General features: G+C 36.9%; 1 protein-coding gene across 1 annotated transcript in view; it reads left to right on the forward strand.

Moving 5' to 3' along the window:
- The window catches only part of ADGRV1 (adhesion G protein-coupled receptor V1), a 313,027-nt gene that overhangs the window by 102,503 nt on the left and 194,321 nt on the right, over positions 1-16,203 (forward strand). The window contains exons 60-74 of the mRNA XM_075411234.1: positions 777-894; positions 1,464-1,587; positions 3,344-3,482; positions 3,621-3,806; positions 4,132-4,364; positions 4,851-4,999; positions 5,099-5,300; positions 5,789-6,008; positions 7,156-7,395; positions 9,174-9,323; positions 10,162-10,635; positions 11,418-11,561; positions 12,689-12,860; positions 13,251-13,386; positions 15,020-15,867. Of these exons, the coding sequence (XP_075267349.1) occupies positions 777-894; positions 1,464-1,587; positions 3,344-3,482; positions 3,621-3,806; positions 4,132-4,364; positions 4,851-4,999; positions 5,099-5,300; positions 5,789-6,008; positions 7,156-7,395; positions 9,174-9,323; positions 10,162-10,635; positions 11,418-11,561; positions 12,689-12,860; positions 13,251-13,386; positions 15,020-15,867 (3,535 nt within the window). The remainder of the gene's footprint in view (positions 1-776; positions 895-1,463; positions 1,588-3,343; positions 3,483-3,620; positions 3,807-4,131; positions 4,365-4,850; positions 5,000-5,098; positions 5,301-5,788; positions 6,009-7,155; positions 7,396-9,173; positions 9,324-10,161; positions 10,636-11,417; positions 11,562-12,688; positions 12,861-13,250; positions 13,387-15,019; positions 15,868-16,203) is intronic.

A 16,203-nucleotide genomic window follows, 5' to 3' on the forward strand; every position in this document is an offset into this window, starting at 1 on the left:
GTTTTACACACTACTTGAAATATTTCATGAAAAAAATGTTTTAACATAATCTGCTCTGTCTGTACAAGGCTATTTTGCATTAAACAAACAGGCATACTTGTTGTTTCTTTTAATCAGGTGGAAAATAGCTCTTTTTTTTGTCAGGCCACCAGTATTTGGTAAAGTTTTGCTATCATTTTTCTGTCCTTTCTCTGCTGATAGGCCTGGACATTGTTTTTTCTTCCTGAAGTTCTTATATATTCATACATGGGAGAATACAAGTATGCATATGTAGGGTACTAAAGTTATACAGCTTGTACCTACTTTTTTCCTATTTCCATTTGCTACTGCCCACTGATGAAAATGTGGATTAGACAGGAATTTCCTGTGACCTAGGATATCTAATATTAACAATATAAATCCTTAGAATGTATGTATTCTATTGAATAAGCATTTTCAGATGGAAAAGATTCTGTATAGAAAGTTTCCTCTAAGTTGAAAGCTTCTATGTGAATACAATTTCAAAGTAATTCTGATAGTTATTCAGCTGAAAATAGCCAGGGTATTTTTGGGGTAGCAGACAATGTTTGAGGGAGAATTTTTGCTATTTATTAATCTGTGAGAAAACATTTCAACCAGATCAGAAATGTCAATTTAAAAAATACTACAGGATATATCAAGCATATGCATGCTGAACACTTGATCTGTTAAAGGAAAAAAATTGTTTTATAATACTGTATTTTGTTAAGTTTCCCTTAATGTGTGTATATATATCTTCTGGTCTTTACGTGATGCAGACTGAATCCCAGAAGTCAATTGTTTTACATGCCATCCAAGATGGTCTGCTGGAGGGGAATGAAACATTTACCATTCAGCTAGTCTCTGCTGGTGATGCAGAGATATCCCCTGTAAATGGTAAAGAATTAATTAATTATGTTCTATTTTGAGATACTTCATATGAGAATCCTAGCAAGTCTGTTCATATTGTTTTAGTCTGCAGTGCTTATATATTTTGTGTGCAGCTAGTTGATAGCAGTTTTGACTGTCAGTCTTTTTCTCTAAGTTGTTTCCTTGTCTGAAGAAACCAAAGAGAATTTTAGATCATAGTATTTTGTTCTACATTAATTGTTGGTGTAGACTTTTGTGTTCAAATAGCTAACATTGTCCATGTCAAATTCTTTAATGAAAAGAAGTAAAAACCAAAACCACGTTCAGACCTGCAAGAAATGTAGAATAATTTCATTTGTAAGAGACTGTCCGGGGTGGGTCATCTAGTTGAGAACCCTGCTCAAGGAACTGGAGAATTCACAATTAGATCAGGTTGCTGAATGCCTTGTCCACTCAAATTCTGAATATCTCCAAGAATGGGGATTCCGTGGGCTCTCTGGGAAGTTGGTGCTTAACCACTCAAGTCACAAAATTTACAAAAGTAGAGCTCATTAGTTAGTTTTCATTTACCTTGAGAAACTTTGTTCTCTTCATAGGTACTGCAACCATCATTATTGTGGGTGATGAAGGAGCTTCTGGGGTGGTTGGGATAGCCCTTTCATCCAAGCATGTTCTGATTGGAGAACCTTCAGGAAATTATAATGGAACTGCTCTTATTAGGTGCGTATATCGCTCATTTTTCCAAAGAAAGGACAACAGCTCAGTTTCCAAAGCTGTGAGACTCCACATTTGCCAAAAAATTCCTGAGTGCTGCATTTCATTATTGCTTCTAAAATCAGAACTATTTTTAAAATAGTTTTAAAACTGCTTGTTTTTAAAGAAGGGCAGAATGTACTGTGTATGTATCTTCTCAGTGTTACTGGTGAGCTTGAAATATTCCTCTCAGTCTTCATATAATTTACAACATTGACTCATTAAAGGAAAGAGGATTCCAATCAAAGGAAGGGGGGGAAGGGAATCAATGATATTTGAAGATGCTTTGTGCTTTTCAGGATTCGGTTCAGTGTTGATGCCTGAACTGTATTTCAGTATATTGCTGTTATGGCTACCATAACCAAACTGGGAACCGTTTTTTTAGCTGAAACAAGAGGCAATTATTTCACTGCATTCAGTCGACTGAAAACAGAATGAAGAAATGAAGATGTTACCATGCCTTCTAAGAGTATTTGAAAAAAGGATTATGATGCTTTCCCATGGTGAAACAGCAAATCTCAGCAACAGAACAGCTTCTCATGCTGCCTTGAGAAGCCCAAAAGGCAAAGTGATGCTTTGTGCAGCAGTAATTATATATCATGTAGTGGATTGTGGAAGATACAGACAAATTTTTGCCATGGCTTAGTTTAGCAAGATTGATGTCATGAGCAGGATTAGGCTCTAGGTTTTTAGACAAGTAGGAGACAGAACATTTCTGAAGTGATCTCATAGTAGTGTTCTAGTGTTCTTCTGCCTTAAAAACCAAATAGCCTCTTGGAATTACCCTTAAGTCCCATTTCCTTTCTGTTTTGCATATCTATCTCCGAAACAGCAGAGTGGAACCAAGACAGCTCAGTTTTCAGCCCCCACCTTTGGGCTGTGTGTGGAAAGAAACTTTAAAGACCTGTTGGTAAAAATACAGCTCAAGATGCCTCCCAGCACAAGGAAATAAAACAAAACTTCATAAATGTTATTGCTCTGAAGAGGGAATTGTAAAGATCTAAATAGTGACTTAGTACATTAAAACTCCAGCTTCACAGTGCTGAAAACATTTCTTTCATGCATACCCTGGTTTCAGCCGGGGTAGAGTTAGTTTTCCTCCCAGTAGCTGCTGTGTTTTGGGTTTAGCTGGAGAAGGATGCTGGTAACACTGATGTTCTCAGTCGTTGCTATGAAATCAAGGACTTTTCTCCAGTTTCTCATGTTCAGCTGGTGAGCTGGAGATGGGAGGTAGCACAGCCAGACAGATAGTGAAGTTGGCCAGTGGAAATATTCCATGCCATGGACGTCATGCTCAGCTTATGAAGGGTGGATGGCTGGGGGGAGGAAGCTATCTGTTTCTCTCTCATTTCCATGAGTTTGAATGCTCTCTGGTCCAGGAGTTCAAGCTTTTTTCAGGCTGCGAATTGGTCATTGAATGGTGACAAAAAATATGTTTCATGTAGTTTGTTTTGCATATTCATTATAACAATTATTATGATCATTACAATTATTAGTATTATTAGTAGTATTGGTATTTCCTTTGTTGCCTTATTAGAGTGTCTTTACCTCTTCCCAGGAGTTTCCCCTTCTGTCGACTGAGAGAGTGGCTGTCTGATGTTTAGCTGCCAGCTGCTGGGTTAAACCACGGCAATGCACAACGATATGATATACTGTCTGTCTGTATTGGAGATTAAATATTAAAAGTAGAAAATAAAACCCATGTTTGTGTTCTTACCTGCAGCCTTATACGTGGCCCAGGGATTTTTGGTGAGATCGTAATTTATTGGAATATAACACCGCCTCATCAAACAGAATTTGTGGAGACATCAGGGAACTTGACAATGCGAGACAGGCAGTCTGCAGCAGTTGTTCTAATACAGGTATATGAGAGCTTTTGCATGAGCAGGTATTTCAAGTACTGCCTTATATTTAGTTAATATCTTGGTTAGAAATTAGTTATACCTCTGTCCCTGGAAATGGTTTAAATCCTTCCAGCTGTCATTCTTTCTTCTCCCTAGGCTGTAGATGACAACCGTCCTGAGGAGAAGCATTACTACAAGTTTCAGCTAACTGGAATCAGTGATGGAGGACTCATAAATGAGTCTAGCAGCACAGCAAACATTATAATGGCTGCCAGTGATTTTCCATATGGGGAGTTTACATTTTCACAGGAACTACTGCAAACAACAGAAGAAGAAAAATGGGTATAAGATTAAAATACCTTCTGATGTAAAATATTGATAGATATCAATATTGTTGCTAGATTTATGCTTAACTTTAGAAATAAAAATCAAATATTTATTCTATTTTTATCATAGCACAGTCTCCAGAATGGCTGAGGCTTTGGGAGTTTTTTAATACTCCGAGATAGAAGGCTATCTGCTAAGTGAAGTGTACTCTGTACTTGCTAAAGCAAATTATTGTTACCTGACAGGACCACTGAAAAGATGTCTTTAGAACAGTGTCCTAAAGGCAACTGTAACAGAAAAACAAAGCCATTTTTTAAAGAGTATGTCCTCTTTCCCTCAGGTTAACATCACTATTGTGCGTTCCAGGGGATCCTATGGCAAAGTGCGTCTTTGCTTTGAGATAATAAATGGTACTGCAGAGGAGGGAACTGATTTCACTCCCACAGTAAGGGAATTGTTGTTTGACCCACATGAGGAGAGTAAAATGATTTTGATTGAAATTCATGATGATGACTTTCCTGAAGGTCCTGAAGACTTTTCAGTGATGATTGCCGAAGTGGAACTCCAAGGAAGGTAAAGATACAATTCCCAGTTGGTTGATTACAAGCAGAAGAACAAACTATACTTGGAATCTATCTATCTGCATAAAGTCAGCAGTGGATTTCAGCTGTTCTACTGTAAAATTGCATAAGGCAGCTACAAAAGTAATCATAATAGAAATTGGATGTATGGGGAACCCAATTCTTTTAACATTAGTATAAAGATTTTGCTGATGAAGATTTATTAAAGCTATAAGTCCATACACTATATAAAGTTGTCAAGTTGCATGAAATTCAAATAAGAAGATAAAATGAGAAAGAAAAAATGAAAGATATACATTTATGTGAAGAAACTGTTATTTTTGCATATACAATAGTTTGAAAAAGTGTGACCAAAAAGTCTTTACTGATAACTGTCAGAAAATAAAAATATTTGTGATGAATGAAAAATTGTCATACCTGCATCTTAACACTTTCATAAGAAATTTTTATGTAATTTTCTTTTTTATGTACTTGTAAGTGGATTTGATTTTACTGTGAAAGAAAATGGTCTACAGCTGGATCAGCCTCCCATCATAGGAAATATCTCCACAGTACGAGTCACTATAGCAAAAAGTGATAATGCAGAAGGCATCATAGAATTTGATCCACAGTATATCCTTCTACAGGGTAAGTTTAACTCAAGCTTTCACTGTGATTTACAACACAAGTCTGTGGTTATGACATAAATTTCAAAATGAAATAACTTTTTCTGAATTATTCTTGCAGTGGAAGAGGATGCTGGATTAATCATGATTCCTGTTGTGAGAAAGCGTGGAACTTATGGCTATGTAACAGCTGATTTTCTTTCTCGAAGTATATCTGCACTTCCTGATGGTGTTGACTATGCCATCCATAATAATTCTGTCATTTTTCATCATGGCCAGAACCAGACTTTTATTTATATTTCTATTGTAGATGATGAAGAAAGGTAAGTAATTTTTCAGGTGTTTATTCACCAATTTACTTCTGACAAATACTTTTTTAGCGTGTGCAGCATGCCTGTGTGTAGAATTGGAAATGAAAAATTAATTTCTGCAGTGCTGAAAAATCACCTAAATTTAAAGGTGGAAAAAAGAAGCAATTAGTAGAGTTTCATAGTTCCTGTTAAATTTTATGCTAACAAATACATTTTTTTTCAATAGGTTATCAGAAATTTTGAGTGTTAATAGTACTGCTGTGAACAATACAATATTTTTCTGTATTTTTTTTTAATTTAGCACAAGTAGAAAATAGAACATTATTTTTATTTAAGGTATCACCATTATATGCAAATAGGAGGATTCTTCTACCATGTGCTTACAGAGGTGAATTCTGTATAAACAGATCTAGTTGGATGGACGATTGAATTATGACATATAGTTTTAAGTATTATTTTTCCTCAGATGTTTCAGAATCTGTTTTTCTTTTTGCACACAGCGAATTTGCAGAGCAATTTGAAATCCAGCTGACAGGAGCCACTGGTGGAGCAGTCCTTGGGCTCCATCTACTGAGCCAGGTCACTATTGCTAAAAGTGACTCCCCCCAGGGCACCGTCCGATTTCTCAACCAAAGTCGAATTATTCTTCCCAATCCTGATACACCCACGACAGTGTCCCTGGTGCTGGAAAGGACTGGAAGATTATTAGGGGAGACACAGGTGAGCCCTGGCTATCAAAGACTGAATGCTTTCCAGTGACGAGGTCAAAAGGCTCCTGCATTTTGCTTCAAGCACTTGTGACTGATCCCTAACAGGACAATTGCAGCTTTTCATTAAACATGAATTGCATATAGGTGCAAGTATAGCAGAAAATGTTGTTACCATTTTAATCTTCTATTTCTCCTCCTGCCTTCTTTCTTTTATTATTGTCTTGCATACTTAGTTTCAAACTGGCTCCTAATTCCATTGAAAATATGGTTAATTTCATGCACCACGAGTAATGTAATTTAATTCAGTTGAATTGCTTTCTAAAGCATAAAACTTTTCTCAGTAAATTGTTTACTATGAGTTTTCTAGATTTTTTTTAACTGTGCACAGACCACTGACAAAGTGATGGTATAATTATGGCCTTTCACAGACTTGGCAAATGACTGGAAGATTGGTAGTAAAGGCCATCAACACCTCATCCTCCCATATAAAAATTGTCTTGATTTTTTTACTTTTTCTAGAAGTCATTTGAGAAAACTGGAAAACAATTAAAATGGCCAAAATAATAATTTTAAAGTGCTGAATAAGACCTCCTCAAAAGCAATCTAATTTGTGGGAAATTTTGAAACTATTTTAGCTTTTAATTAGGCTGAAGAAGTATGACTCATCATAGGAGGGATTAAAAACTTTCATTGCAGACTATTAAGAAAATATTTGCAATTTTCTGCTTGATGTCACACTTCACAGGGAATGGTTTTGGTCACGAGTCCTTATTTGGGGAGCTTCACAAAACAAATTGTGAAAAGGAGAGAAACAGAAACTGGCTTGTGTGTTTCCTGTTATGTGCTAAAGAAATCTCAGTTTCTCTTCTTTTCTGTTAGTAATATTCAGGCTTTCATAAATTGGCATTGTGGCTAACTGGCACTTCAAAATTTTCATTTGTAATTTGTCATGTTTATTTTTCCAAAAGGATTATATATTTTCCCACATAGATTTCATTATGAATATTTTGTGTTCTGTATTAACAGGAAAGATTTAAATACAGCTAGTTACCAGATACAAGAACTTTTATGACACCTGTGGTACTCTGTCATTTCTCCCCCTGGAAGACTATTACAATATATCACCACTCTAAATCTGGAACTGATATCTTCCACAGATTAATTGGGACATCATGGGACCAAATTCAGAAGAGATTTTATCTCCCGTGAACAGCGACATTGGCGACCCTGTGAGTGGATCATTTTATTTTGGAGAAGGAGAAGGAGGTCTGAGAGCTATTAGTCTACAAATCTATCCTCACGAAGAGGTTGAAGTTCAGGAGAACTTCATTATCAGACTGAGCCTTGTGAAAGGTGAAACAGAAATAGATCCTAAGGCAAACAACATTACACTAATAGTAAGTTGTTATTGCTTTTCTTTCTTCTGAGATCTTTGCTGATATTGGTATTTATCCTGCAAAGCTTTTAAAAACTAATAATTATTGCACTGCTTGTCATTTGGCTTTTTTGTCCCTTGTACTACTTAGGTGCATTGTTACAGCTTCAATTCTTAAAAAAGAAGGCAAAGAATCTGTCAGTAAAAACTGGTATACAAGCCCTGTCCTGGCCCTCTTATTTGCAGATTTCTGTGGTTCTCTTTGGAGAGAGAGTGGATTGGGCCCTCATTTCTAAATGTCCGTTTGTTGTTCATCCCTTCTTGACTTCTTCTTCTGCTCCAGCTATCGTGTAAAAGAAATGAGAGAATCTGACTATTGGAGAGCAAGAGAAATGCAGAAATTTGTGAAAGAAGGCAGAGTTGTGAAAGACAAAGTACTGCTCTAAGGATACTTGAACTAAGGAAATATTTATAATGCTATTATAAGAAGCCTGCGAAAAATTAAATCTTTCCTAGAAACTGGATTTTTTTTTTTTTCTGGTTTGTAGTGTTGATGGAATTAGCTCCTCAATTTCTCCTTCAGGGAGACAGGTTTATTCCTTGTAGTGGAATAAATTCCAGGAATATGGAATTTTCCGTATTTTCCACTATGCATGCCAATGAATTGGCTTCTCAGTAGGCACTGGTCTTATAACTCTGTTGTAAGTCAGTCAGTTCACCATGAATTCTCATTACAGCTAGTGATTCACGCAGGTGGATGTGAATGAGCTCTGTCCCAGAGGACTGAGTTTGCCAACTGATAATTTTAGAAGAGTTTCTGTATAGTAACCCAAGATGCCTGAGCATTTCCTGCTTTAATAGCAGAATATTCAGATAAAGCATTTGGAACAAATCTCTGTCCTTTTCTTCCTTGGATAGTGCTAAAAATCTGAAAAGGGAGCATTCATACTTTCTCTGCTATCTCTTCGTGTCTTGTATCCATGGGGTATGTTTTCCAAATACTTTCGAAATTACTTTACTCTCTGGAATGTGTTTAAACCATTTATAATTTACGAGAAAGCTGAGTGAAGCTCTACTGGGTAGACAGAATCATTGCCATTGCCTGAATTTGTTTATGTATAATGCTTTTATTAATCCAAGCCTGAAAAGCATCGTATTTTGAATCCTATTCAGTTTAGATCCTGCTTAAAGTTATTTAGAATCATAGAATCATAGAATCATTGAGGTTGGAAAAGATCTCTAAGATCATCACGTCCAAACGCCAACCCAACACCCCCATGCCTGCTAAACCATGTCCCGAAGTGCCACATCTACATGTTTTTTGAACCCCTCCAGGGATGGGGACTCCACCACTGCCCTGGGCAGCTTGCTCCAATGTCTGACCACTGTTTCAGTAAATAAATTTTTCCTAATATCCAATGTAAACCTCCCCTGATGCAACTTGAGGCCATTTAGGTACCACTGTAGGATTTTTCTTGGAGAAGAGCAAGTTACTTATAGATTTCATACAACAGTCTTGCTTTGTGTGCATGTGAGTTTGTGTGTGTGTGTACACATGGGCTTGGTATCACTCTTTTTTCTTACCTTGTTGGTCCTGTCTGCTGTGTCGGGTTTTTGTGTTCTCTCAGTCTCAGTTCTAGCTACTAATATGGCATTGAATCTTCCTAAGAGGAGAAAACTCGGTAGGAGGAATTAATAGGTGCCCTGTGGCATCTAGCAATGAAAATCTCAATGATTTGAACAAGAATACAACTCAGTCTGCATTTCCAATTTTTTGTTTGTTTGTTTACTTTTTTACAGATACAGAAGTTTGGTGATCCCAATGGAATTGTACAGTTTGCTCCTGAATCATTAATTGAGTATAACTGTACAGAACCCTCAGCAGCGGAAGGGCCACAAAGTATTACACTGTTTGTGAGACGAATTCAAGGCACTTTGGGAAACATAACGGTATTCTCACGATTTTCCTAATAAACGGTATAATCTGAAATCATCCTCAGCATCAGTGTATGGAGGAATACCTTTTTCTGTGCCTTTCAATTGCTTGTTTCTCAAATTCATTTTTGAAATGTTGCCTTTTAGACTGAATTTAGCAAGGGCTCAGCCCTAGTACTTGTGGTTTGGAAAGTCAAATTCAGTATCCTCTGGTCAGAAAAAAAGAAGAAAAACACTACTGCGGTGCTTCTCTAACTTTCTCTCTCCCTCTCTGCCTGTGCTTTTGACGGGAGAAAAAAAACAGAGCATACTTACACAGAGAACTTTCTTTGAGATCATCACAATTTGCTTTTTTCCAGGCATACTTAAAGGCAAGAATCAGACTGTTTTGAACTGTCACTCATGTTGTTTTTTTACGTGAAGTTGTTTAGAAGTCAGCATTTTAACAGTTATTAATTAGTAAAAGCATCTGCTGTGTTTAGTGAGGACTCTTCACCCAGTTCTGATGTGAGGAATCTTGGAAAGAGAAAAAACAGAAAGGGTGTCTTCGTGTAAAAATAGAAATAATTTTTTTGAAAATTGTTCAGAGATTCCATATAGTTCAAATAAATTTTCTGAAAATATACAAAGAAAATCTTCACATTCATAGCACTGTTAGAGGAATAACACACCTTCCTTTTGTAAGATAGTCTGTGTGCCTCTTTCTGTGCAAACCTAAACCAATTTCTATTTTACCTACTTAAAACCAATCGGCTCCATGTCCTACCCGTACTGAATCCTCGATATGAAAGTTTCTGACTCTTTGGATAATTTTGCTTTCTTTTGTTTTGTGCATTTTCTAAACTCCTTTCAGGTTTACTGGGAAATACATAGCGATTCTGACACCACAGGGGACTTTCTTAGGACAGAGGGTTCTGTTGTCATTGCTGACCAGCAGAGTACAGCCGAGATAATTATCTACCTGTTACCTGATGATGTTCCAGAACTGGATGAAAACTATATGGTGCAGCTGATTTCAGTAGAAGGTGGAGCAGATTTAGACGAAGAGAAAAGAATTTCGCAGATCAATGTTTTTGCAAATGATGATCCCTATGGAGTGTTTGCCCTGTACTCTGATCAGCAGTCAGTACTCGTAGAGAAAAACCTGGATCGCTATGTTCAGATCAATGTAACTCGGCATGCTGGGGCATTTGGAGACGTGGTTGTTGAGTACCATATCTTGTCTCATCATGACGAAGCGCTAATTGCACCTGAGAATGAGGTGGGATACCTCACAGTAAAAGATGGTGCCAGCTTTGGACTGAAAAGAGTGCCAATAAGCAGCCAGGTCTGTATTATCCTCTTAGTTCCTGTAATATCTATTGTTTCCATTTGTGCTCATCACAATACAAACGTGCTGGAATAAGATCCTAAACTCTCAGTAGTATCCACTGTGAAGAAGTCTCCACAGAGAAGAGAGTTTTAGTATTATGAATTTCCTATTAATGGAATACAAACAGATATTTAAATACCACATTTTCCGATAAAAATTGCAAAATCACTGCTATGCATGTGTTCAAATATTTTTTTTCCTTCCATCATTGCTTTGTGTTACTATCAGTTCAAAGTTTTGTTATTGTATGTATGCATATATTTTTTTAAGTTTCCCTTTTGGATTGTGAATGGTGATCTGTTAGTGCTGACTCAGGAAGCAGCAGATAAATTACCTTCAGTTGTCTGTGTTCCCTGGTTATCTGTTAGTATTACTACAGTCTTACAGCCACATTTGCATCCTTTTATATCCATCTTACGTTCTTTTAATCCTGAGAATTAAAATTAAGCTGAGGCCTACTGTCTTAGATACAATTTAATAAAATTACCATAGTTGCTCTACAAGCTCACATTTCAACAGACTGCTGGTAAATCACATTCACAATATTGACATTTTAGCTGCATATCTATTGAGAAAAGTAATCAACAGAACACTTCTCTTGAAAACACTGATTTTTGTATGCAAGTCGAACAAAATCTGAAGATTGTTTGGCTGCTTAATTTTTTGAACTGGTGGATATCATGTTTTTAGTGGAATTAAATTTCAGCCTTTTAATTTAAATTCTCTCTCTCTCAAAGGCATTTCTTTTACTGGGCTTGAATTTTACTCTGGAACTGATTAGTGTAAGCCTGGCTGGGGGAAGTGCCAATGATGTGCCTAAAATATTAGGAAAAGCAAAGTCAGCTGTTCTGCTTATTCCTGAGGAAGCTGCCAATTCACAGGTCAGTAGAGGGGCTGCAGTGTAACATTTCTACCACAGAAGGAAGGTACACTTAATTACAAAAGATAGGTGCTGTAAGAATTCAGCTGAATTAAGTTTTCATCACTGCAAGCAAAGTAATAACTGAGAAGACTTTTCCAGTTATTACTTGTACTGTATATTATTAACTTTTCTCTGATACAAATTCTTATAGAAATGTGTTAATACAGTTTGAAAGTGTCTCTTCGTCTATAAAATGTAAATAGTGTAAATATTACAATTAATTAATACTTTTCTTTACATGAAATGGAAATTATAAGAATTAAAGGAAAATAACGAATTCTGGATAATGTTATTCCTTGAAATATGGCAGCCCTAAAGTAGGTAATAGCATGTATGCAGTAGTATGTGCAAAAAGAAATGGAGGTCATGCTGGTTTTTAATGCAATTGACAGTATATTTGTCTCGTCACTGAGTGGGCAATTTTCCATTTGTATAGATGAGAGTGAGAAAAAAGAATTTGCCTCTTCTGATATACGTGCTAGAGTTCACTTTTTTGTATGTCAGGCAAAGACAATAGCATGCTTAGTTTTTAATCTGTTAAATTTTATTGACATTTTTATTGAGTGATTTTAATTGTCCAGAAGCACTGTTCTGTCTTGTAAGTTGTACCTGAACTTAGGTCAAATGTTCTTTCTGTAAACGTTGTTTACTGTCATCTATCCATTTATCATTGCTTTTAGAATGTGCGAATGATCCTTTCAGTCCCATTTGCTGCTCAAAGAAAATTAAAGATCATACTAGCAAGAACAACTTTGTGAACAATGTCATGTGGCAACATCTTACTTGTTACTGGTTATACAATTAATAATTTCTTTTAGACCTATGTGTAAATATATAGTACTATAGCTATTGCCTGTGAGCATTAAGGGCAGGTTGGTTTGTTTTTCTTTTAAACAACAGACACAGAATCTTATATTCAGCATTTTCAATGCATATGTACATATATATATATACACATATGCATACATATATATAAATGCATAATTATTGTAAAATGTCTATTTTACAAAATGTAATACACTTTCACATGTGTTATTGCCCATTTTTATTCCATTTTCTATAACAAAATCTATTATGTCTCCACAGGTTGGCTTTGAATCTGTGATTTTGCGACTTACAGACATTGTAGCAGGGACAGGCCAGGCTGTCATAATCAGAAAAGGAGTTTATGGCTCTGTAATCGTTAGCTGGGTTTCAGGATACCCACCAGACCTAATGACTGACTTTGCTCAGCCAGGCAATATTACTCCTCCATTTGGTAAGTGCTTGTCTGAAGAAAAAAGCTTGGAAAGTTGCGTAAGTGATGATATGACATTTTAGTTATTTGTGCCTCTGCATGCTTCCTCTGTTAATGAAGTCAATGGAATGGAATCATATGGTCTAATTTTTGTCTGTAAGGGATATGTTTATTTTATGAGAAAAACAATAATAGACTAATCTTCCTAGATATCTGTGTGGGAGGTAAGCACAATGCTGTGCCCCTGAAGGACAGCTTTATATAGTAAAGACCTTATCATGCAGATTTCTTTTCCCTAAATGGAGTGGGGTTGTGATTACAGTCCCTATCTCATCACGTTCCCAGGTAAGAAGAGGATTCCTATTTCGTAATTTTGATTTGTGCTGTCTCTCGCTCTCCCTTTTCCTGCAGGTACTGTTGCATTTTCCTCTGGTGAGCAAAGTAAAGTAATTTCATTTCAGGCTACTCCAAGCCGAAATCAACGTGAGTCATTTGCCATCACTTTAACAGCAGCGCACAGCAATGTACCTGGTGGGGCTCGCCTGAGGTAAGGATATTACTTCTGAGTCACACAGATGCTGTAAGAATTATGACCTGTGTGCAGGCAAACACCTTGTACAAATCACTGTTAAATTATATGTAGCTAGCAAGTTGTAGTGCCTTCTTTGATAAATTTGCCTGTCTTGTCTCAGGTGGAAACTAGTGTCAGTATTGCAGATCTGACCTGATCAGAACAGATGCTTTTCTCCAGTTCCAGTCTATTTCACCTCACTGGTATCAAAGTGCCTAGAATGTGTCTGGGATGATGGAGGCAGTTAAGAGAATGAAGAACTGAGATCAACAGTTCTAGCCGGGAAGCTGAAGAAAGAAAGCAACACTAACAGTTTTCATTAGTATCCCTAAAAATTCAGATTTAGAAGATCTTAGATAACAAACATTATTTAAAAGAAATAAAATGAAACAAGAAATTATACCTAATAAATATAAAAAACACTTTTTATTCATAGAAAACCCCACATTACATTTAATGTAGCTTTCCATGTCAGCTAAGTTGTTATCTATTCTTCAAACTATTTTCATTCTTCCTTACTCATTGATAGCTAAACGTTGTATAAAAAGAATGGACATAGAGTAACACTGCGTATGGAGGAAGGTATTGGCTTCACCCTACTGCAGTTACACTGGCAGATCTGAAGGAATTCAGGCATGAGCTGGATGGCTAAACTCCCAAGACTGACCCCTTCTCCTAGGCTTGTCCATCCCGTGGACTGGTGTCCTCGGAGCACCTTCTTACTGTGTGAGTCAAATACCTTGAGTGTACGAGAACGACCTTTCCTAGAAAACTTAAGACTGCATCCCGCAGGAGGTAAAGCTGACAATTATATTGCTCTGAAGAGTGTTTGGCTCCCGTAGTGGTGGAAAGGGTCTAGTTTGTTAATCAAAATCACTCGCTGGAGTTGTAGTGCCATTTGGTAGCCTCTCACGCTGTATAATGGATCAGTTCTAGAGATAAGACCCAAGGTTTGGCAAAGAGTCTCAGTCTCTATGCTTATTTTCTAATAAGAAGGGGATATGTTTAACATGAACAAAATAGAGCTTAAATTGATATTGATAATCGGGCTCAGATCTAGAAAAAATTACGGTGAATAGTGTTGTGAGGAGGCAGGTAATATTTCAAAGCCCCACTGTAAGTTTTAAAATGACTTCTCTTCCTTCTCTTGCTTTCTGGCTAAAATTGTAGATCTGCTAGCATCTGTCTACCCCACAGTTTTCCCTTGGTACTGGAAGTTATTTCTGCCATTGAAACTGGTGTTACTGGAGGTGACTACATTGTAATATATCTCCCTGCATTGTGTCCACAACTGAAGGACATCATGCTTTTCTTTGCCTCTCCATTTTCTCTGGAAGACCTCATTTTATTTAACCTTTACTCTGTATCCTGTGCTGACTCAGGGTGCATTAAGCCTGTGGAGGGCTGTTCGATCCAGTCGTTGCAAAAACATTTTTCTTAATCTCTTGCTTTGTATGGTCACTATTTTTTCTCTCTGCTGTTACACATTTTTTCAATCTACTTTCTTAAAGCCGTTCACTGGAAATTATGCTGCTTGGGTGTTTTAGTTTTCATAGTTTGTATTTCATACTTCATACCTGTCTCAACTTTGATATCTTTTCTGTTTCAGATCAGAGTTTACAATAGCTGAAATTGAGCCAATGGGGATCTTTCAGTTTACTTCTAACTCGAGATCTGTTACAGTTGAAGAAGATGTTCAGGTAGTGATACTACATGTCCAAAGATTGTTTGGTTTTCAAAGTAATCTCACTAAATTGACATATCAGACGATTCCAGGAAGTGCCAAACCCTTAGAGGACTTTATACCCATCTACAACGGAGAGCTTATGTTTTTACCTTTTCAGACAGATGCTGTGATAGAAATATCAGTAATTGATGACAATGTGTCTGAAATGGAGGAATTTTTTTTGGTAAATTTGACTGCTGTGGAAATTTTGGATGTTCAGCCTGTGAATCCTGCCTGGAGTCCACGTCTGAATCCAGCTTTCAGTGTTGCAACAGTTAATATTTTGGCTAATGATATTCTTCACGGAATACTAAGTTTGGGGCCAGAGTTTATTTACGTGGAAGAAGATGCCAACAACAGTACCCCTAACACAGTGATGCTTCATATCAGACGGACCAAAGGTTTTACAGGTGATATTGAAGTAACCGTTAAAACCTTTGGAGGATTGAGTGCACAGAGCGGAGTAGATTCATATCCTTTTGGAAATGTTTATGGAAAATCAAACTTCACATGGGCAGCGGAAGGAGAAGATTTTGAGGAACAGTCAGTCTCTCTGACTTTGCTGGACGGAGAAAGAGAAAGCAAGCTGTCCATAAGAATTTTTGATGATGATGAGCCCGAAGGACAGGAAGTGTTTTATGTTTTCCTCTCAAATCCTGAACATGGAGCTCAGATTGTGGAAGGAAAGGATGAATACGGATTTGCTGCTTTTGCAACAGTAATTATTGCAGGTAATATTTTTTTCCCTCAGAAAATTAGTAAATACATCTGGGTTAAATAACAGTAAATAACTGTATGTTCTCATAGGAATTTTCATGGAAAGATTCAAGTTCTATTTGACAGTAGGGTACTCTGTTCCCAAATCTTGAGTTTTCCAGAGCAAAGGAAGCATCTGATGCACTAAGCCTACCATGTGTCCCTTAGCAACACAGCTGAAAATACATTTATAGATGCTGCTTATCTTTGTTCTCGTCCTGTTTTACTTCATGAAGGGAAAAAGCCAAGATGGAGTGTTTTTAATGCAGATGTAGTAGCATTGCAGACTTTTTTGTCCTTCTTTGCCATGT

The sequence above is a fragment of the Opisthocomus hoazin genome, chromosome Z (assembly GCF_030867145.1).
Source record: "Opisthocomus hoazin isolate bOpiHoa1 chromosome Z, bOpiHoa1.hap1, whole genome shotgun sequence".
Taxonomy (NCBI): Eukaryota; Metazoa; Chordata; class Aves; order Opisthocomiformes; family Opisthocomidae; genus Opisthocomus; species Opisthocomus hoazin.